At 41.8% G+C, this 23,306-nt stretch overlaps 1 protein-coding gene across 6 annotated transcripts in view; it reads left to right on the top strand.

The window, feature by feature from the left end:
* Cntrl (centriolin) overlaps positions 1–23,306 on the top strand; it is an 81,601-nt gene that overhangs the window by 52,840 nt on the left and 5,455 nt on the right. For 4 of the 6 annotated variants that reach the window (XM_051185281.1, XM_051185282.1, XM_051185284.1 and 1 more), the window contains 18 exons: positions 23–192; positions 2,417–2,606; positions 5,135–5,451; positions 6,557–6,765; positions 8,897–9,089; positions 11,752–11,882; positions 12,004–12,144; positions 12,223–12,349; positions 12,466–12,630; positions 13,321–13,480; positions 15,546–15,661; positions 15,760–15,977; positions 17,733–17,890; positions 19,012–19,085; positions 20,443–20,631; positions 21,004–21,229; positions 21,811–22,016; positions 22,968–23,108. In XM_051185281.1, coding sequence (XP_051041238.1) covers positions 23–192; positions 2,417–2,606; positions 5,135–5,451; positions 6,557–6,765; positions 8,897–9,089; positions 11,752–11,882; positions 12,004–12,144; positions 12,223–12,349; positions 12,466–12,630; positions 13,321–13,480; positions 15,546–15,661; positions 15,760–15,977; positions 17,733–17,890; positions 19,012–19,085; positions 20,443–20,631; positions 21,004–21,229; positions 21,811–22,016; positions 22,968–23,108 — 3,131 coding nt within the window. Of the gene's footprint in view, positions 1–22; positions 193–2,416; positions 2,607–5,134; positions 5,452–6,556; positions 6,766–8,896; positions 9,090–11,751; positions 11,883–12,003; positions 12,145–12,222; positions 12,350–12,465; positions 12,631–13,320; positions 13,481–15,545; positions 15,662–15,759; positions 15,978–17,732; positions 17,891–19,011; positions 19,086–20,442; positions 20,632–21,003; positions 21,230–21,810; positions 22,017–22,967; positions 23,109–23,306 lie in introns of those variants that run through there. The other 2 variants (XM_051185283.1, XM_051185286.1) reach the window with 2 other exon arrangements.

Below are 23,306 nucleotides of genomic sequence, written 5' to 3' on the forward strand. Positions count from 1 at the left end.
ATAGAGTGGCTTTCCTTTACAGGTGAAAAAGGAGGAGGTATTGAAAATGTTTTAGAGGAAATTGCTGAACTCCGACATGAAGTTTCTGCTCAGAATGAGTACATCAGCAGCATGACAGACCCTTTCAATAGACGAGGCTATTGGTGTTTTATACCACCACCACCACCACCACCATCATCTAAAGTAGGAATTGTGTGTTGCTGGATTTTCTTGAAAGTGACATTTTCTCCTACCCAAATTTGTTAGCAGGTGCTGAAACATATATTTAGCTTCTTCAGTGTTGGTGTTTATTTGAGATTTAAAAATAGAGCTATCCCACAGACAGTAGTACTTGCCTTTCATGGCCAGTGCCATGAATTAGATAAAGGATAAGGTGGCATAAGCCCACCAAGCTGAATGAAAATGATTATAGAAATGTGCAGAGGGGTAAATGGAATAATGGGTACCTAGGCTTGATTTCCTTTAAAAAAAAAAAAAAAATCTTTGAGTGTTTACCAAAGTCTAGGCCATGTGCTAGGCTCTGTTGGGGTGCTGTGATGATGGACACATCCCTGCACTCAGAAGAACCATGCCATGCACTGCAGTATAGTTACCGAACAGTGACATACTATTCTGTAAGAGTTTGGTTTCAAAGATCCTTCTCAGGAAGAAGGAAAGCTAATTAGCTGAGGCTATGAGATGAGCAGTGAGCAAGTGCCAGAGAGGGGTTAAGAGGGAGGGAACAGCTTGTGTGAAGAGAAAGGGTGGTATAGCCATAGCAAGGAACCTGTAGTGTTGCTAGGAATGATGAAATGAGCTGGAAAGGGAGACTGGGACTGTGTTAGCCTCTTTCCTGCTGCTGTGATAAAAGAGCTTGCTAAGGACAACTTTTTTTTTCTTTTTTTTCATATTCATAAACTATGGTTTTTTTTTTTATTTTACATATCGGTCCCAGTTCCTTCTCCCTCCCTCCCTGACAAATTTAGATGACCCCTCCTGGATGTCATCACCCTGTATGTAGAATGGGGGGTATGGGAGGGGTGCATGTGGGGCAAGAACAACTTGAGCAAGAAAGAGTTTGTTTGGGCTTGTGGTTCCAAGGGGTAAGAGTCTGTCATGGTGGGGAGGCATGACAGCACGGACAGAAAGGTAAAGTGCACATCTTGAACCTCAGTGAAAAGCAGAGGGAGGGAGGGTAGGTGGGTGGGCAGGCTGGCTGGCTGGGAATGGCAAGAGGCTTTAAAATCACCAAGCCTGCCCCCAGTGAGGAAGGCCATGTCTCCCAAACAGCGCCACCAGAGAGGGACCAAGTGTTCAAATACCTGAGCCTATGGAGACATTCTCATTCAAAGCACAGGGGCCATCCTTATTTAAGAGGGCCGTTGTATATGTATATGAGAAATGAGATTGCTGTTAATAGAGTCAGTTCAGAAGGGTAGTTTAGCTGAGCATAGGGGTTAGCGTTGCAGCTAGCTGAGCTTTATGTGGGGCTGTTTGAAACCATTCAAGTGAAAGAAGAGGCCAGAGAGATAATATTAAGGGATGAGCTTGCTAAATGAACTTGAAATGATCTATGTGGGACTTAATCCAGAAGAGAGGGGCTGAATGACATCCTTTGAGTCAGCTGTGGAATAGTTACAGAAGAAGCAGCTCAGGTACTAGGGTCCCAGGGCTCTGACTGTAGTCTTAACCAGAACCTACTAGCAGAATCCTTCTCTCAGAAATCTAAAGGAAACCAACACCCTGTGTGCAACCAAGGCTGGAGGTCAAAAACAGAAAGGAAAAGGAAAAGGCTTTATGTCTGGGCTAACTGTGCTGGGAAACAGGGAGAATAAAGGCACTACACTCCAGGACAAGACATTAACCTCCAGATTCCTTCATAGTGTGTGATTTCCTTGACCTTAGCTACTAGGCTATTAATGACAAGGCAGAGGAAGAGAAGCTACCAACAGTAGAAGAAAGATGGGATACTCAAGGGTTTGATCATTTACAGAGAAATTTGTTTTTATTTCTCTCATGGAAAATTATGCCATAAAATAAATTCAAACAGCCAGATAGCATGTCTTTACCATTGCAGTGCTGTGAGGGCCAGTATACCTTAAAAAAAAAACCAGCAAGGTGGGAAATGGATGATATTACATAACTTCCTGAAGAGAGCCCTTCTCTTTTTATGGAGCAGTCTGACAAAACTCCAGCCATTGCATACATACTCCTCCCTGCCCAGCCTTCCGGACACTGCTGTGTTAAATGTTAATAAGCTGAGCCATATGTATGGAGTCTGGTTTATAACTGTGTAATCATTTCTTATGTGTCTGTGAAAAATGAGAAGCATAATAAGCAAATCCTTTCTAATTTTTGTGTATCTCACCTTAGCTCTATTTAAAGGTCAGTCTATCAGTTGATAATAAGCTGTGTGCTCTCCTGTCACTGATTTTAGGTTTCCAGCCATAGTTCTCAAGCCACCAAGGACTCCGGTTTAGGTCTCAAGTATACAGCCTCTACTCCTCTTAGAAAACCACGGCCTGGACAACAAGAAGAGAAGGACAACAATGGGCCTCTACCTACTTCAGGATACTGGGTCTATTCACCCATCAGAAATAGGTTGCATAAATCATTTTCGAATAGAGGTAAGTCACATCACATAAGGGAAGTTGCATTTCTCTTACCTATTTAATAATCTTTTATTGTTTCCTTGAAATCACAGATGCATTCCAAAGTCCTTAACTTAATCTGAGATCCTGTGTTGGCCAATAACCTGTCATCCCATAGGTTATCTGAAAGGGACTCCTACAAAGCAGGGTCTCCCTCCCACACTTTGTATTAGGCAGGCATAAACCTCACCCAAACACTTGTTTACCCAGACAAATACTTTTTTATGCTTTCTGGCTCAGGCAGAAAAACAGCAGCAAATGCCGTTGCAGGTGTAATTTTAAGAGGAGAGGAAGGGGAGGTCTGTGTTAGAGTGGGCTAGGATGTGGTGGTAAAGGAGATAGGGGATGAGGGAGAAGGGGAAGGGGGCAAGGGAAAGGGGGCAGGGGTGTTTGTCCCAGAGGAACAAAGGACTACCTCTGGATAGAGAGAGACAGACATGGCACAGGGAAATGGCAGTTTATAAAGGTAAAGAAGGAAGCCCCATGTTAGGATGAAGTGTTTAATTTTAATTGGGCATGTTAATTAGGTGAACTAAAGGGGCTTCAATACTTCCATAGCTGGGCCTTGGTAGTCAGCCTCAAGAAGAGGAGGTGGCCAAATAAGGGATCAGATCTCGGTGGCTAGCTTTAGGAATCTACTCTTAAGGCAGAGGGAATGGGAGACGGGCAAGGCCAGCTAGAACCACATGCTTAAGTGGGCTAGTGTCCCTTCATTGTCTAAAACAGTGGTTCTCAACCTGTGGGTTTTGGCCCTTTGGGGGTAGAACAACCCTTTCAGGGGGGCTGTTTATCAGATATACTGCATATCAGATAATTTCATTTTGATACAAAATGACAGTTATAAAGTAGCAATGAAAATAATTTTACTATTGAGGGTTACCATAATACTAGGAACTGTATTAAAGGGCGCCATCAGGAAGGTTGAGAACCTCCGATCTATTTTTGTGCCAATTTTAGGCTGTTTTCAGAACTATAGCTCTGTAGTAGAGCTTAAAGTCAGGAATGGTGATGCCTCCTGAAGTTCTTTTATTGTAGAGGGTTGTTTTGGCTATCCTGGGTCTTTTGTTTTTCCATATAAAGTTGATTATTATCCTTTCAAGGTCAGTGAAAAATTGTGGTGGGATTTTAATGGGGATTGCATTGAATCTGTAGATTGCTTTTGGCAAGATTGCCATTTTTACTATGTTTATCCTACCTCTCCAAGAGCATGGAAGATCTTTCCATTTTCTGGAATCTTCTTTAATTTCTTTCTTTAGAGCCACAAAGTTCTTATTATATAGGTCTTTCGCTTGCTTGGTAAGCGTTACTCCAAGATACTTTATGTTGCTTATGAGTATTGTAAAGGGTGATGTTTCTCTGATTTCTTTCTCAGCCCCTTTGTCATCTGAAAAAAGTAGGGCTACTGATTTTTTTTTTTTTTTTTTTTTTTTTTTTGAGTTTATCTTGTATCCTGCTAGTTTGCTGAAGGTGTTTATCAGCTGTACGAGTTCCCTGGTAGAGTTTATTGGGTTGCTTATGTAAACTATCATATCATCTGCAAAAGAGACAGTTTGACTTCTTCCTTTCCAATTCGAATCCCCTTAATCTCCTTTTGTTGTCTTATAGCTTTAGCTAGAACTTCAAAGGGCTGATCTCCAAAATATACAAAGAACTCAAGAAACTAATCAACAAACATCTAACAACCCTATTTAAAAAATGGGGTACAGAACTGAAGAAAGAATTCTCAATAGAGGAAATCAAAAATGCTGAAAGACACTTAAGAAAGTGCTCAACATCCTTAGCTATCAGGGAAATGCAAATCAAAACAACTTTGAGATACCATCTTACTCCTGCCAGAATGGCTTATGCTTCTGGATCATGGAGTATTGGACCATTTTTTAAATCATGGCTTTATGTAGTAGCTCTACTAAGAGTGTCAGAGGTTAAACTTCCAAATCTCTGTGTGATGAGTGAGACTTGGATTATAATTCATAGCTCTGTGGTCATAGTCAAATCATTTTGCTGCTCTGACACTGTTGCTCTATGACATAGTAATGCTACATTTTGATGATTTGTTAATGAAGAAAGTATTTGTTGGAATGTCAATGTAGCTCATTGTTAGTTCAGTCCCTAGCAACACAAAAGCAAACAAACAGGAACTCTTTGGGGTGAAAATCTGCTGCATGCTTGCTTTATTTAATGTCAGGTCAGCAAACACAGTTCCTGCCTTTAGGGGAGAGAAGTAAGAAGTAAGCCGTCAAATTAGAGTGATAAGTCATGGCAGAATCAATTTGATTTCTGTCTGATCTTATAACATCTCTTTGTTTTTTATGTAGTATGAAATTGATATTCAAATGATTGCTGAATACATTAATAATATGAAATGTTGGCTGCTGAAAGTAGTTTGTATATTGGTGTTTCTCACAACTACAGTTAACCTCTCTTATAATTTTGTTTTACATCTTCATTGCTTTGATTGAAGTGCTGTTGTTTCTTCCTAATAGTATAATCTGTTTACTTCATAGAAGATGCAGACAGTGTAGGAGACAGCCAGGAAGAGAGTGGACTGGATGACCAGGAGGAACCCTCATTTGTTCCTCCTCCTGGGTACATTATGTATACTGTGTTTCCTGACGGTTCTCCAGTACCCCAGGGGATGGCCTTATATGCACCATCACCTCCTTTGCCCAACAACAGCCAACCTCTGACCCCTGGCACCGTGGTTTATGGCCCACCTCCTGCTGGGGCCCCCATCGTATGTGGACCTCCTCCCACCAACTTTGCTATTCCCCTTGTCCCTGTCGGTATGCAGCATTGCAACATCCCAGAGCACCATAACCTAGTAAGTGGGAAATATGACTCTATCCTCACCACTTCCATGTATCTGAGTTCACTGATACGTGGGCCTAGCATATTATAGGAGATTATAGGGCTGATGTTTAAGAACCAAGGATTCTCCTACTAAAATATGATTTTGAACAGGATAGTAAATTTGTAAGCCCAAAGCTTGGTGTAGCTAGCTGTTTCCTAAAATGCTTTCAGTCTAAAAAAACCAACAACTTTTCCTATGATTTTCTATTGTTAACTGTGTAGTAGTGTTTATGTAAAGCTATCACATTCCAGTACCTATAGTTATACACATGTGTGATTATGTTCCACATGTACATATGTGCCCATATTTGCTGATAGGTATAAACAGCATACAGTATGTATGGGTGGGGATTATCTCCGAGTTAGCTGACAATTATACATTATTTCCACAGTTACTATTGTATGCACATTTAAATTCCATTTTCCCATGTAATGTTAGAAACGATACCCAGTACTTCGCAGCTTTAAGATTTTTATTAGTTTAATTACGTGTATGTGTGTGGGGTATGCATGCTAATGTGCTTGAGGAACTCCCTGCAGGGTGGAAACTGTTACACCACACAACAGTACTACTGAGCCAACTGTCCAGTCCCACAGATAGTTTTAAATGGCATCTTAATATCTACAAAAATTTCTTTATTTGTAGATGCTGGGTGATTCTTTTTTGTTTGTTTGTTTGTTTGTTTTTTCCAGACAGGGTTTCTCTGTGTAGCTTTGGAGCCTGTCCTGGAACTCACTCTGTAGACCAGGCTGGCCTCGAACTCACTGAGGTCCTCCTGCCTCTGCCTCCTAAGTGCTGGGATTAAAGGCATGTGCCACCACTGCTCAGCAATTTGGTGTGTTTCTAACACATAGTCAAACTGTTGGAAAAGTTATGTGAAGTCTGTAAATTTTATCTGTGCCATGTGAAAAAAATTGGCTTGACTCAAATTTTTTTTTCCGTACTAAAATCTTAGGTGCCCCACTATTTTTTAGGCAATAGATACATACTTTAGCCAATTAACTTCAACTTTTGACAGCAAAAGGGAAGAAACACCCTCTGATAGCTCTATAATGTGTTCACTTTCTATGTTCAGGAGAATGAAGTGTCTAGACTAGAAGACATAATGCAGCACCTAAAATCAACCCAACAGGAAGAACGGTGGCTGAAAGCATCCAAGCAGCGTTCTGAGAAAGAAGCGGAAGAGCTGCATCATAACATTGATGACCTTTTGCAAGAGAAGAAAGAACTAGAACACCAAGTAGAAGAATTGCATAGAACCATCCAGAAACATCAACAACGAAAGTAAGCATTCACCATCATATTTTTATAATTCAATACCAGTTCTGAAGGGCACTCTCAGTCAGCACTACCTCATAAAACATTCTGTTATTTTAGAAATTTCTTAGCTGTAAACTGCAAAATAGTAAATGTTAGCCATATGTGAGTGGAGCTCTTTAAATATGGCAATGGGAACTGAGAAACAGAATTTAATTCCAATCAATTCAGTGCCCATTAGTTAAATACCATTAGGACAGCAAATATCTCAGGTCTCCTAGTAAATAATACAGATCAGCCTTGTTTGTAGTTGTCTTTGGTGAACAGCATGACCATTCTCTGTCCAGCTACCACAGCAAAACATACAACAGGGTTTTCAAACCCTCATTCTCCATGGCACTCGTTTGCTTTCCACGTTCTTCTGACTTTGCCTACAGAGAGCTAACCGACCCTTTTCTGATATTTCCACTGCTGTGGCCTTTAATTAGTAAAATTCTAGACCGCTGTAGCAAGATCCATGCTAGCCATTATGTCTAGAATCTTTCTCTCTAGTCTGTCAGGAACACTGGGCTCAGTTTCATTTCAGTACACAGGGCAGTCTGAACCCTGCCTGTCCATTATCTTTCATCCTCACACAGTGCTTGGCCTGAACTACTTCCATGGTCTCCCAGCACCTCTTTCCCTTTCCTCTACTTCCACACTTTCACATGTTCTGCCCTCTTCCTGAAATGCCTTCTCTAAGCCCTGTCTATCTGCCCTGCCTTTCAGAACAAAGGTGGGGGTGGAGAGACTAGAGAGATGGCTCAGCAGTTTAAAGTGCTTGTCACTTTTTGCACATAATCCAAGTTCAATTCTCAGCACTCATATAGTGGCTCACAAACATCCATAACTCCAGTTCCAGGGAATCTGGCACCCTGTTTTGACCCCGGTGGACACCAGGCCCTCAGTGCTGCACATACGTACATGCAAGCAAAATATTCATATACATAAAATCTTTTTTTTAAAAATTGAAACAAAGGTCAAGGAATCCCTTTTACATTAAGCCTTCCTTTTTTTTTTTTTTTCTTCTCAGGTACCTTGTAAAATTTAGGGTTCATGATCCTTGACATAGTTCTGCTTACGCAGTGCTGTGTACAGCCAGAGAGTCAGTGAGGGTAATAGCTGGACCTCTGTTTATGGGTACCTGCACCTAGTATAGAGTCAGTTAGTAACCTTTATTGTCTGGTCAGTTATATAAAATGTTGTTTTCTATGCTAGTCCATGAATTATGGCGGGTCCCTAGTTTTTGTCATTTAATACAGACTAGCCTAGGCCTCAGTGGTAGGGAGGCCTGCCTGTGAGGCATGCAAAGTAAATGAGACATATTCACTGCTGTCTAGGCGTGGACAGCTGGGTGATTAAAACTGGCTGAGGAAAGTGAGAGCCACGCTGAGAAGAAGGAACTCTGTGTTTATAGAGTAGGGGTGGTTATAGCTACTTTTCATGAAAATACACATGTTAAGAGGACAGAGGTGACAGGGCAGTAGGATACCACTTTTGCTACTCTTTAACAGTAATAAAACGATCATTCCAGGAAATTTGGGTGATAAGTGTTCAGAGAAAAAGGCCAAAGTTCTCTTCATGCCTTTGTTTGAAGAAAGAAGAAAAGAATCAATGTGCTGAGTTTGTTTTCATGTTTTTCTGTGAAGCAGCCCATTTTCATATAATTTTGTCACATTAGCCTTGAGTTACTGAATTTTGTGTCACTTCTTTTGTCAAATCCTTTATGACAGTTTAACATAAAGACATAAGTCACAAACCCATGCAGTATTTGGAGCTGACTAGCCTGGGGACTGTCCTTGAGGACTATCAAAGGAACTGGATATTATTGTATAGTCATTTCTTTTATTTCTATTTTTCAGAAAATAATGTGGCAATGTTGTCTTGGCCAGATGTTGACAAATCTATCAGGCATTTTACATAGTGTGCATTTATTGCCAGGAATATTCTGTGTTTATAGTAATATTTTGAACTCGCGTTGAACATAACCAATTATAGCTACCACTCTTAAAAAGTTAGTAAATTCTTGAACATTCTTCATAGGTTATGAGTGTCCATATTGTCTGTTTAAAATCTCTTGATTTTTTTTTTTTTTTTTTTTTTTTTGTAATTTTTTTAGGGACTTCATTGATGGAAATGTTGAGAGTCTTATGACTGAACTAGAAGTAGAAAAGTCTCTGAAACACCATGAGGATCTTGTCGATGAGGTCGCATGCATAGAGAAGACTCTTCTGAAGCGGCGCTCAGAGCTCAGGGAAGCTGATCGACTTCTGGCAGAGGCTGAGCATGAACTTTCCTGCACTAAGGAGAAGGTGGGTCTGGCGTCGTTCAGGCTGGGGCTCCTGTTTTCTGCCTAAGACTGCAGGGAGAAAAATGAGAACTCGCTGTCCAGAGTCTGAACCCTGTGAGGAGCTGGACATTTGGGCAAGTTGTTTAGATCCTCAGACTTTGCTTGCCTTGTCTGTAAATTCAAGCTAAGAATATGCAGGCTGTTCAGTACAGATTGAATAGCATGTTTTAAATTCCTGAAAGCTGTTTAGCTCTCAGCATGTCCTTCCCCCGTGTTTGTTGGGGGTTGTTGTTTGTTTTTAGTTTGGACACTTCAGTCTATTTTTTCCAAGACAGGTGTTGCTTTGAAACCTGTTCTGAAACTCACTCTGTAGACCAGGCTGGCTTCCAACACACAGAGATCTGCCTGCCTCTGTCTCCCAAGTGCTGGGACTATAAAGGCTTATGCCACCAACACCCAACCAACCTGTGTCTTTTTAAATGACCAGTCAGATTCTTACAGAAGTCTTGCTTTCTTCACATTGATAACAAAAGTAATGATATGTTTTCAGTCCTTGGGTCATAGATGTTTATTCATTTAGGTACAGCCAAGTTGAAATTAAAAAAAGTTGTTCTTTGCTGGTAACTTAACCTCTGTGGACTACTGAGTGAGCGATAATAGCATTCTTTAGGTCACAATGCAGACAAAAGCTAAAGAGGGAGAGTGATTCCCTCACCTGTGTGGTGGCTATTTATAAATGTCATTTCATTTAGCATCCCTGACAGCCCTGTGAAGTGACATTAATGGCATTTTCACATGCAGCTCAAAATGGCTCCTAACTGGCCCAGAGTTGCATAGTTAAAGTGGTGGCTTCTTGAGAGTTCTTTGGTAAAATTAGAATTCCAGAGCAAAAAATAAATAAATAAATAAATAAAATAAAAGCCCCCAGGCACATGAAACACCTCAGAAACTGTTTTTTTTTTTTCCTTTGTTAGTTCAACTTAAATCTATAAGTTAGTAGAAACCTGCCATTTAGGAATTGAGTGAATGGTTTCACCTATTAAATTCTGTGGACTGTTGTTTAATACGCCCAAAGGTTTTTTAATTTGTTTGGTTGGTTTTGGTTTTTAATTTGTTTTTTCAGGATGTTAAATCAGGCTTTATCTGCTAGTCAACAGGGTATTGGGTTCAACACAGGTGGGCAAAGCATGTCTCTAATTTAGGAGGCTGAAGCTAACCCAATGTAAATTGTAATGAGTCTCTGGACTTGCAACATTCCAACTCTTCTGTTATCATTGAAGTCCATTAGCCTTTACAGACATAGTCCTTTCCCGGAACCCTCCTTCACAAGGTCTTGAATGAGAACAGGGAAGTCCTCAATTCTTTTTTGTTGTTGTTGTTGTTTTGCAAGACAGGATTTTTCTGTGTAGCCCTGGCTATCCTGGTCACTTTGTAGACCTGGCTGGTCTCACACTCACAGAGATCTACCTGCCTCTGCCTCCCGAGTGCTGGGATTAAAGGCATGTACCATGAACACTCAACCCTCATTTCTTTTCTTATGAGTAGCCCTTGTACTGTAAATATTCTGTTACTATGTGGAAGAAGTAGGTGTCACACCCTAGAGAAAACCTATCACTTGTGTTTATCATCAGTAGCATTGGCAGTGGGCACACAGAGGAAGGGTGACTACAACCGAGCGGCCTTCTCTCCTTCCAGGGACACAGGAGTGCATCTTGGGGAGAAGGAGGGAAGAGGAAGTAGCTAAATGTGCCAGACATGTTAAAACCTGCCTCTCTTTGGGAGTAGATGATACACTCTGCTCATTGCTTTGCTAATGAGCCTGAAGAAAGCAGCTCCCTAAAGAGATACAGTAACATGTCTAGTGCTGTGGACCTTGCCAGAGCGTATACATCCACAGGACAGTTAATCCACAGGACAGTTAATAGACAGATTTCACACACAGACATCTCTTACTTTGGAGGCTGGGTGTGAGGCAGTATTCAGCCAGTTGCAAACTAAACTCTCCTTTTAGATTCCTTAAATCTCTTATTCTAGGCAGATCAAGAAACCAAGTTGTTTTTTAAAAGTGTTTTGCCAAATCTAGCAAATAGAAGTATTTCCAAAGACTTCAAAGGAATTTGGTATTTGTGTTCCTTAGCCATAAGTAAATCGTCATCACAAAACGAGAGTCCATTTCAGATGATAATGTCTGAAGTAGAAGGAGTTTGTATGGAAGATTGGAAGCTTGGCAAAATTATTGCCATCTAGTTATCTAGATTTGATATAATCAAATTTTGAAATTAAAAAGATATCATCTCCAGTAAGTCTCATCTTTAGACGACTTTTCTGATAAATGCCTTGTTGACACAGATGTAGTTTTATATTCTTCTCACAGTGCCTATTATACATTTAAAGTATTTTCTTGTCTAACATACTCTAACATCTAACATCTGCATGATGCTGCATTGTAATTGTTTTAATACACTATCACTTAAGCTTTTATTTGTCAAGATTTATCTAATTATATTTTTACATAGTAATTATTTGCTTCTGGACAATTTTCTAAGTATTAGAGAGTCACAGAAAAGGAATGTTTTTGGGTTTTTCTGTTTTTATCTTGTTTTCTGATAATTATACCACTTAATACTGTGAAAAGCTGTGTTGAGTACTATAGCCAAATTGTTTTTAATGAGTTTCTCTTGTAGACAAAGAATGCTATTGAAAAATTTGCTGATGCTGAAAGAAATTTATTACAAACTGAGTCAGATGCTGAGGCATTAGAAAAGAGAGCCCAAGAGACTGCACTTAACCTTGTGAAAGCTGAGCAGCAACTAAGGTGGGTGAACCCCTACTTCTGAGGTGGGTAGACCCCTGTGCCACTGAAGACTGAGGTGCACAGAATAATGGTTGAGGTATGCTAAGCTTGAATGGCCAGGAGGATAAATACTCCTTTGTAGATTGCTCCAGGCTGATGCAGAGGACTTGGAGCAGCACAAAATCAAACAAGAAGAAATCTTGAAAGAAATAAACAAAGTTGTAGCAGCCAAAGATGCAGATTTCCAGTGTCTGAACGAGAAGAAGGAGAAGCTGACCAAAGAGTAAGTAACAAACCTCTGAGGGGTTGGGGTGGGTACTGCAGCAGCTGTGGGCAGCTGAAGTACTGCCCTCCTTTGTAGTCTGCAAAGTCTGCAGAGAGACATTGAGACAGCAGAACGCAATGAGGATCACCACCTGCAGGTCCTTAAAGACTCTGAGACTCTCCTTCAAGCCAAGAGAGCTGAATTGGAAATACTGAGAAGCCAGGTATGGCTACACACTCACAAAAGACTGTTTAAGATTGCTGGATAAGGGTGGGAAAATACAAAAAGTATTAAGAGTATGTACATCCTGGAGTTAAATTTCCCATCTCTCCCTTACAGGTGACAAGCCAGCAGCAGGAGCTTGCTGTCCTAGACACACAGCTGGGGCATAGAAGGGAGGAGCTGCGCCTACTACAGGACAGCCTGGTCCAGGCAAAAGCTGACCTTCAGGAAGCCCTGACACTGGGTGAGACGGAAGTTGCTGAGAAGTGCAGTCACATCAGGGTATGTTTGGCAGTAGGCTCTCTTAGGAGTCTTAAGGCAATGCTGTAGGATTACTTTTGAAGTCTTTCTCTGGTTCTTCCCAAATGGGGATAGAAATGCCTCTTCTATAATAATGCTGTTTGAGTATGTTAATGTATTTGTGATAAGGCAGGCATATAGCATCTGGATACACTCTGGGTTCTCTTGCTTCTTGGCTTTCTCATGTCTTTCCTGTCCAGGAATGCCCTCATCCCAGTCACAGGCTACATCCCATTCTGCCTGTTTCTCATAATTCAGCCACATGCAACCTCCTGTGGGCCTTTTTGTTTCATTTTGTTTTGTTTTTTTCAGTTGCTCTTAAAGAATTTCTTTCTCTTGTATTTGGTAGCAGCTACTTGTCTGATAAGCATCTCAGTCTGTGACCATGTCTGTGCCCCCAGCCTTCCTCCCTTACAGTCCCTGAGGCTAGGAGCAGCCTTTGCATAGGGTAAAGGGCACAAACACATTTGCATGAACATGTTACCTTTCTCTATTACACAGTTGATGTTAGTGAAAAATACAGTACTGTTCTTGCTACCAAAGGCGCAAATTGCTATAAACTAAATTACAAGTCAGATGTATGAGATAAAACAAGAACAGAACTGACTCCTGTGGAAGGAAGGGTTGCTGAGTCTTAATTTCACAGAGGAGATGACTTTTGTTTAAACACAGGAAGTAAAATCACTTCTGGAAGAACTGAGTTTTCAGAAAGGAGAACTAAATGTCCACATCAGTGAACAGAAGACTCAGCTGGCACTTATAAAGCAGGAGATGGAGAAAGAGGAAGAAAATCTTCAGGCAGTTTTACAGCAGCTGTCGAAACATAAGACTGGTGAGTTTAAAGAGCAGGATCAATGTGTGAGGCTAGGAACATGTGTGCTGCAGGCCACAGCAAAGTGAACCCGTGCAGATCCTATCTTCTGGACTGGAAGCCCATTGATAAACAAGTTATAAAAGGAACATGATGGTTCCTACCATTCAGTTTGTTAAGGATTATTTAAAGCAAGATAACTTGTAAAACTAATGTTTCAGTATATTTGATCACACTGTGAAATCCAAAACTGTGTTAATAAAAATCAACCTTGGATGAGTTGACAAGAATTAGCCATAGAGAGTATGCAGAAACCAGGGAAGATAGAGAAAGAAACACACAGGAAGGAGTATGGAGGGGCTTATAGTTTCACAGTATTTTTGGTTTGGGATGGCTGAAGAGACACTCTTCCTGGGTCTCTGGCCAAAAAAGAAGGTCAGCTGGTTGCTTCTCAGTCTCTCTGAGCTTGTTTACACCCCAACATCTAACTCCTGAGTCTTTATTGGTAAGTAGAATTATGGAGTTAAAAACTACATTTGGTACCGGGCAATGGAAGAGCATGCCTTTAGTCCCAGCACTGGGGAGGCAGAGGCAGGCAGATCTCTGAGTTTGAGGCCAGAAGAGCAAGTTCCAGGATGGCCAAGGCTGTTGCACAGAGAAATCTTGTCTAGAAAAACAAAACAAAAACAAGCAAAAAAGAACAAGGAAAAAACTATGCATTTGGTGATCGGGAATCCTGAGAGGCTGAAGGGCCACAGATGGTAGATTTCATGAGTATTCACTAAGCCACTGAAAACAAACTAAAGTGCCCATTTCTACTTAACCAGAAAGGCCAGCATTTATATGCACCACAGCAAGATTTATAATTACAAAACTGGAAAGAAAAGACTTATGTTTAATATTTAATGACATGTAGAAATAGAGTGAAAAAATTAAGATGAATGGTGAATATGGGATATAGCCCAGTTATTTTACTAGGTTATTATCATGTTTTATTTTATGTGAGCATAGTGTGTGTACATATGTGTGCATGCCAATGTGTACACAGCCCAGAGGAGGAAATCAGATGTTCTGTTGGATCACTATGGTATTTCCTTGAGACCAGGGCTTTCATTAAACCTAGTCCCAGTGATCCTCCTGCCTCTGCACCCCACCCCACCCCACTCCACCCATATACACATAGAACACTGCAGTTATAGGTGCACAGCCACACCCAAATTTTTCTGTGGGTGCTGGGATCCAAACTCAGGTCCTCATACCTACATAGCAAATGCTTTTACCTGCCATGTCCTGGAAGCCTGTAGGCAGTGAGGAAATGGGGAGAAAGACAGATAAGCAGGCATGTACACAGAACAGTGGGCATCTGCTAGAGCAGCATCAACTTCCACAGCAACCTGGATCCCCGGTTTATTATGTGCAGCAGTGTGGGAAGGGATCCAGTCTCAGTGGGAGGTCTCTGTAGGCCTATGTAGCAGTCTCGGGCCATAAGTATCTGAGGTAGGATGCTGCAGTTGCCCGTATGTGTACACACTGCAGCATTCACGGGCTAGGGGAAGGAAGGCTTTGCACAGTCAAGTCAGCTTCCTGTTCAGGGCTTCCCAGGCCATCCGAGGCTTGTAGATAATTACCAGTGAGGATGTCAGGCAAAGTGTACCCTTGAAATAAAACACTCCAAAATGCTGTTGTAGGCAGCTTTTTATTTTTTCAATTGTTTTTTTTTTTAATTGTGTAGCTACAAATTAGTGTTTTTAACAGTACTTTCAAAAAGATTTTTCCTTTAAAAATAAAATTTGAGCTGGGCGTTGGTGGTCCATGCCTTTAGTCCCAGCACTCTGGAGGCAGAGGTGGGCAGATCTCTGTGAGTTTGAGGCCAGACTGCTCTACAGAGCAAGTCCCAGGACAGGCTCCAAAGCAATACAGAGAAACTCTGTCTTGAAAAAACAAACAAGAAAGGAAGAAAGAGAGAAAAAGAAAGAAAGTCAGCATTTAGGCAATTCAAAAAAATTGTGTTTCTGTGTCAGTCAGCAAGGAGTTGCAATCTGTTCTGTTCTGTCTCCTGACACTGACCCTGCTTTGTTTCCATCAGAACTAAAGAATCTTGCAGACATACTGCAGCTTGAAAACAGTGAGCTTCAAGGTCTGAAGCTACAGCATGACCAAAAGGTGATGGAGCTGGAGAAGACCCAGGTGGATGTGCTGGAGGTACTGAGAAAAGCCTGAGCCATTGCCCCGCTGCCTTATCCTGTTGGGGGATCACGGGATGGGGGCGGCAGTTCTGAAGCCTCTCCTGTCTGATTCAGGAGAAGCTAGAGCTGGAGAATTTACAGCAGACAATTCAGCAACAGAACAGGGAAATAGAGTGGCAGAAGCAGCTCCTGGAGAGGGACAAGAGGGAAATAGAGCGAGTGAGGGCTGAGACCCAGGCACTACGGTCATGCATCGAGTGTTTGACTAAAGAGAAGGAAGATCTCCAAGAACAGTGTGAGGCTTGGGAAAAGAAGTCTTCACATGTCAAAAGGTAAGAAAGCTACTCTAGTGCTGTGGCTCTGTAATCTCAGCACCCAAGAAGCTGAGGCAGGAGCATAAACATAAATATAACCATTAAGAGAAAGCAACCAGGATATATTCCTGGTGCACAAAAGGACTTTGGGAGCACATCCCCCATGGAGGGATACTCCCTTAACCTAGAGACAGGAGAGAAGTCCTAGTCCCTACTCCAAATGACTTGACAGATTAGATGACCCCACCTGGAGGGCATCACTCTACATGTAGAGTGGAGGTGGGTGGGAAGGGAGGGTGGTTGGAGGGCATGAGAGAGTGGGAGAGAAGGAGGGAGGGAGAGGGAACTGGGATCGATATGTAAAATAAATAAATTTTTTTAAAAAATTAAGAGAAAGCAAGCCCTTTGTGACTTTGAGTAGGATAAATTTTTTCTTAACTAGGCACCAAAATCATGATCCATATAAAAACATTAAAGCATATGGATTGGGAGATGGCTCAGTTGAGGACCTTACTTTCAGGTACTAGAACTCACATAAACACCTGGGCATTGAGAGTGAAGGCAAGTGGATCCCATAGGCCCACTGGATAGCCCATTACACCAAGAGTGACTTCTAGGTTCTGTGAGAGACTGTCTCATTTCAAAAATGCCTGTACAAGTAAGCCATACCTTATATACATGTATTTACATATATACACAAAATAAGATTAAAAACAAAACAGAACAGAACATTTAAAGCTGACAAGATGGTGTAGATGACCTGAGATCAAACCCTGGAATGCACATAGAGGCCAGATACTGGGGCTGTACACTGGGAATCCCAGCACTCTTGTGGAGAGATGGGAAGCAGGGATAGGAGAATCATCTGGAAGCCCACATGCCAGCCAGCCTAGGAACACAGCATAGCAGAAACACGGCGATAAACCATGCATGGAAGCTGTGCTCTGGCCTGCCCTCAGATGCATGCACACAGTAACAATAAGTGATCTTATTGAAAATTGAACATGTAAGCCGGGCATGATGGTATACTCCTTTGTCCCAGCACTAGAGAGGTAGAGGCAGGTGGATCTCTGAGCCCAAGGACAGCCTGATATACAGTGTGAGTTCCAGGACAGCTAGAGCTATGCAGACAGACCCTTACTCAAGAAAAAAATAAAATAAAATAAACCAGACATTTAAAAGATCTAACCAAAAGACACAATTCAAAGTAATAAAAATACATGATAAGGGTTAGGAGAAAAATGTTCTCAGCCATGTGGGTAATGTAAGACTTAATGTCCACAAAATGTATACTATAAAGAGCCTTCAAAACTTGATAGAAAGTAACCTAGTTTTTTAAATGAGCAGAAGATTTGAATATATTTTTGTAGAAGATACTTAATGGAAAAGAAGCAATAGGGAATCCAAGTAAAAACCACAGCACTTGCTAGAATGGCCAAGATATGGGCAGACCTATTGTACAGATAGTGTGTTTCCTGCTTTTTCACTTACTGGTGAGTTAGCAATCTGGTTGATCACTCAGTTTTATTTTATCTTGTTTTTGTAATTTTGAATGTCACATGTAAAACTTTAATTTAGTGAATTTTTTTTCTTTTTTAATCTCTTATTTGGAATGCTAGTAAGGTGCCTTTTGAAAATGAGTTATAGCATCTAAATTCCAGGCCTCACTCTCATCCCAACTTTCTCCTGTACACTGTGGAAGGAGGCATTGTCCCTCAGTTGCCTTCATGTGTGTGTGTTTTCTGTTTAACAATCTGGTTTATTCCATGGTAGAGTTTTAGCAGCTACAGAAGAAAGCAACAGAACTGAGCAGTCAAACTTGGGGAAGCTGGAACTGCGTGTCAGAGGGCTGCAGCAGGAGCTGGAGCACTTGAGTCAAGATAAGCTAGCCCTGCACAGCGACATTTCCATCGCGCAGCACCAGCTACAAGGTAAGGATGCAACCACAGACACAGGACTCCACAGCCCACAGCTTAAGAGAAGTGAGTGACGTGAACTGGGGCTTGAAATGTCTTTCTAAAGATAGATTATGGATTTGATTATCCCACTCTATAAATACACCATGTCTAAATCATGTACTTTTAAGACATATATGATACATGGATTTCATATTAAGATGTTTTTAAATCCAATTTATGTTCTTAGAGAACAGTTTAAAATTAGAACAAAAAATTATATAAAAATTATTTTTGGGTTAGTGAGGTGGCTCAATAGGTAAAAAGCAGTTGCCACAAAGTCTGACATCCTTTCCTTCAAGCTCACAATAAAAGGAGAGAACTACCTCCCAGATGTTGATCTCTGTCCTCCACATTGACACATGCTCATATTCCCTCACACAAAACAATAATAATAAATTGACAATATCCCTTCAGCTTATAACTATGACTGTGTGTGTGTGTGTGTGTGTGATTGAATGGAAATAGTAAAAAATGTCTTTTATTACCAAATATTTCTGTTAATTTATTTAGGAAAAATTTGCTAAGTATTTATAGCTAATAATGTACATGTTAAACATTTATTATGTTCTAGTCATCATGTATGTACTGTCTCATTTTTCATCCTGTGACAAAACTAGATCTGGTGACTCGCACCTGTAAACTCAGTGCACAGTAGGCTGAGACAGGAGGAACCTGGGCTGCATATTGAGACACTGTATCAAAAGCAAACAAACCTTGATAGCATTTTTTATTTAGAAACCAGTGTTTTAACCATTTATAAATGATGACACTTAATTTCTTGAAGTTTGCTCATGCATTGTCTTCATGAAAGAGTCTGCCAGGTTTACACTTCCAAAAGTAATATACAGTACACCCATTTTTAAATCACCAGTCTCACCAACATTATTATCTAAATGTTTATGGATTCTTTAATAAGGAAATGTTTGAAAACCCCTACTTGGGTTGTCATTTTAACTGTCTTCTTTCCTTTAATAAGATTGTCATTGATTTAACAGAAATAATATAAATTTAGTTCTGATGAACTTTGAGGAGAGATCAAGCGGAAAACTGTATGTATAATGTATAAATAACATTTTATGAAAAATTTTCTGTAGATAAACGGGAAGCCATAAACTCCCTACAAGAGGAACTAGGTAATACCCAAGACCATTTGAACCTAGCAAAACAGGTAAGGTTCACAAATATAATTGGCTTCTTACAGCTGGCACTACAGCACCATGGGGTCACCAATATACACTGCACCATAGGGTCACCTACATAGCACAGCCCTCAGATAAGGCTTTGCTTCTCTGATCTGTTTCAGCTCTTGATTTGGGTTTATCCAAAGCTAGGAAGAAGTAGGGGTGCTAGCTAGACCAGAGCCAAATACAGGAGCCCCCCTGTAAGACTGCTTGTTCATGGAGCCACAGAGAAGCTGTCAGTTGGAGCATCTGTCTTGTCAGTTGCTGACTAGTGCAGCTCTAAGTAACTCCGTGTCAACCTGTGAGAGCAGGGCTAGTGTTGTGTTTCAGAAGCCTTCAGGAAATTAGGTGAAACATCTAAATTCTTTTCCCTTACCTTTAAAATTCTGTGTTTCTAAGACATAAAACTTATAAGAAAAAAACTTTTTTTTTTTTTGATCATTGTTTTCAAGACAGAGTTTCTTTGTGTAGCCCTAACAGTCCTAGTATTTACTCTGTAGACCATGGTGGTCTGGAACTCAGAGAATCACTTGCCCCTGCCTCCAAGTGCTGGCATTAAAGTCCTGAGCCACCACAGTTAGCCCAAAAACCTTTCTTGTAGCCAGGCAGTGGTGGCTCATGCCTTTAATCCCACCACTTGGGAGGCAGAGACAGGTGGATCTCAATGAGTTCGAGGCCTACCTGGTCTACAAAGTGAGTTCCAGGACAGCCTCCAAAGCTACAAAGAGACCCTGTCTCAAAAAAAAAAAAAAAAAAAAAAAAAAAAAAAAAAAATAAAATAATATATATATATATATATATATATATATATATATATATATATATATATATATATATATCTTTGCTGTATGTGTGTCTTTTGGATCTCCCAGGAATTGGAGTTACAGTTGTGAGCTGCCATTGGGTGATGGGAACTGAACCTGGGTCCTCTGGATGAGCAGCCCTTGCTCTTAACCACTGAGCCATCTCTCCAACCCTCAAAATTATTTTACGATATTAGATTCTTAAATTTGTCTGTATTAAAAATAAAGCTAACTCTTTCAAATTTTTTCTAAGTTTTTTGAACCTTGTTTGTAGTTTCTCTTCATTTTTCTCAGCAGTCCTGGGTTATTTGCAGAACTGTTTTTATTCCCATCTTGGTGACAGGGAAGCTGAAGATTTCTCTGTCCTTTGCCATCTTACTTGTTAGGCACTGACAGAGGGCCAGCCAGGTGTTAACTGAGTCCTGGGTACTTTTCTGTAAGTTTACTGAGAGTGAAGGATGTGGCACTTTTCAGACCTGGTAGGTGCTGAACCTTAGGAAGTGGCTTTGTGAGTAGCTCCAATGTGTTCTTTCACCCAAAGGACCTGCTCCACACCACCCAGTGCCAGAATGCTCTGCTCAGTGAGCAGGGGCAGCTGCAGAAGGATATAAGCAAGTGGATTGCCAGATTTGAGAGCTGCCAGAAAGAGACAGAGACTAAAGAACAGCAACTTCAGGAGCTTCAGAATGATATCAAAGAAAGCAAGCTCCAGCTAGACCAGCAAGAAACGGTACTGCACAAAGGGCTTCACGGCACCTTTGTGCCTCCACCTCCTCACCCCAAATCAAACTGCCCCATGTGACTCTGATTAGTGTAAGTTAGGGGCTGTTAAGTTGTCAGGCATTGGTCCTGTAAAGATCTTAATGGCCACATGCTAATTAGTTAACACCTTGCATTCTCCTCTCATGGTGGCCAGGTGACTTTCCAGCCTGTTTCATGTTTATAAAGGCACTAGCATTCGTTCTTGCTGTCTGTGTCTGTCTGTCTGTCTCTGTCTCCTCCCTCCCTCCCTCCCCGCCTTGGCAGACATTTCTCTCTTTCTGAACTGAAATTTCTGAGGATCAACAGGGGCACTTGTTCTTTTATGTTATTTTCTATTCAGATGTTTCAAAAACTCCAGAAGGAAAGAGAAAGTGAGGAGCAGAAGTTAGAGGCTGGTAAAGTGGCCCTGAGGCAGCAGCAAGAGCAGCTGGAGAAGGAGGAGACAGAGCAGAGAGCGAAACTGGAGCAGCTGCTCACAGATGTGTCGGCAGCTGAGGGGCGCCTCAGGACCCTGCAGGAAGAAGAGCGCTGCACTGAGAGCCTGGAGAAGATGCTGTCCCAGACCAGTAAGTACACTGTAGGGAATTGACTCGAGCTGGGGGTGGAGTGCTGTTCTGGTTGTCTTGTGAAGAAGACCCAAACCCTGGCCCAAGTCCAAGGAGGAAGGAGAACCAAAGCAGGAAGGAGGATAGTAGCCCTGCGAGAGATGGCTGAGGACACAGGGAAGCAGGGGAATGTGTCTCTATGGTGAGGTTTGACACTAAGACTGGCCAGCATGTCTCTTCATGCCCTCCTGCCTCATTCAAGACTGTGGGCCAGAAAGTGGGACGTTAAGGTGAGATGTTAGGGACTCTGAAGGGCAGGTTTTCAGGAGCTGTGCACGTGGGTGCATTCAATCACTGTATCAGCATTGAAGGTTGACTGCATGAGCTATACAGAATATAGGGATCCATCCTGGAGTCAGTTTGCTGTCTCTCTTGGTGAGCCTTTCTTGAGCCCATGGAGTGTGCCAGGACAGACTTGCGAACTGGTACAGAGGGAAATGGCAGACACTGTTAGGCACCATGCCCATGAGGTTCAGAAAGCACTGCCCACGGCTGGCCCAGGGCCTGTGCCAGATCTACAAGCATGCTTGCTTTCCTTCCAGAACAGCAGCTTTCAGAACGGGAACAGCAGCTAATGGAGAAGGCAAGTGAGCTGTTGGCCCAGCAGGAAGAGGCAGATGCTATGAGGGCAGATTTCAGCCTCCTGCGAAAGCAGTTCTTAACAGAAAGGAAACAGGCGGAGAAGCAGGTAGCTGGCCTAAAGGAAGCACTGAAGGTCCAGCGAAGCCAGCTGGAGAGAAACCTGCTGGTGAGTGCTTTCTCCCCTGTTGTCTAGAGAACACAGCCTGCTCACACTGAAGTGACACACACTTTACTCATCTACTGCTTCACTAGAGAGAAAGTAAATTACCCATCAACCCAGGCCCTAACCTGTGGGGTATATTTAATCATGACTTATTGTTGAAGCACACAGTTAGTTTTTCCTGAGATTTGGTCATTAGCCCCAAAGCAGCTCCAGCTGCTGCCAGGGACCATCCTGTGGACAGTATCAGCTCAGTAGAGAGCTGTGCACTATGCTCAGCCCACTGTGGGCTGCCAGGTGTTGGGTTGGTAGGAAGTGTATTTGGGGAGGGATAATGACATCATTCAGAGCAGTGAGCACAGTGGATTCCCAAGAAATCCCTGCTCTCTGTAGGGAGTAATGGAATCTGCTGTATGAAAGGAATTTGGATGCATTTGCCAGAGCGTGGTCTGCTTATACTTAGGACTTAGACAAGATGACCACAGAGATAGAATTTAGATGTCAAAAATTTAATCTGGGTTTGGTGGTACACACCTACATACCTTTAATACCAGTACTCAGAACCAGAAGCCAGAGGATCTCTGAGTTTGAGGCCAGCCTGGTTTTACATGGTAGGTTCTAGGCCAGCCAGATATACATAGGGAGGCCATATTTCAGATACATAAATAAATAACAACCTCCCACGACCCATGGTGGTATTATTGCCATTTCACAGATAATTAATGGGGCTGTGAAGGAAGGGGAGTAAGTTGTCAGAGATAGCGCTGAAGATCTGAGGTTCAAATTTTGGGGTTCTCCCAGCCACCCTACGCCCACCTGCCTCCAGAAAACACAGATAGACTTAACTCCATTCTACAGCTATAGAAGCTGAGGCTATTACAGCTCTAGTGAGTGTGGAAGCCAGTAACTATGACTGCCCATATGAGACTAAAAGCCGTTTGCCTCCCTCTATGCTAGGAGCAAAAACAGGAAAACAGCTGCATGCAAAAGGAAATGGCCACAATTGAACTGGTAGCCCAGGACAACCATGAGCGGGCCAGGCGCCTCATGAAGGAACTCAACCAGATGCAGCACGAGTACCTGGAGCTCAAGAAACAGGTATGTACCCCTGAAGGCCAGCTGGCCAGCCTGGACACCATGTGGACTCGGTACTCCCTCCCCCAGGGTTCAGGCAAGCTTTATTGTTGTAGCTCTCTCTTAGAGGCATGTGGGAGTTGTGAAAAGCTGATTGTTAAGAATGTTCTCTAAGTTAAATCTTTTTAGCCCTAAGATTTGCATACACGTAAGGAAAAAGTA

This window comes from Phodopus roborovskii, unplaced genomic scaffold, assembly GCF_943737965.1.
Source record: "Phodopus roborovskii unplaced genomic scaffold, PHOROB, whole genome shotgun sequence".
Lineage (NCBI taxonomy): Eukaryota > Metazoa > Chordata > Mammalia > Rodentia > Cricetidae > Phodopus > Phodopus roborovskii.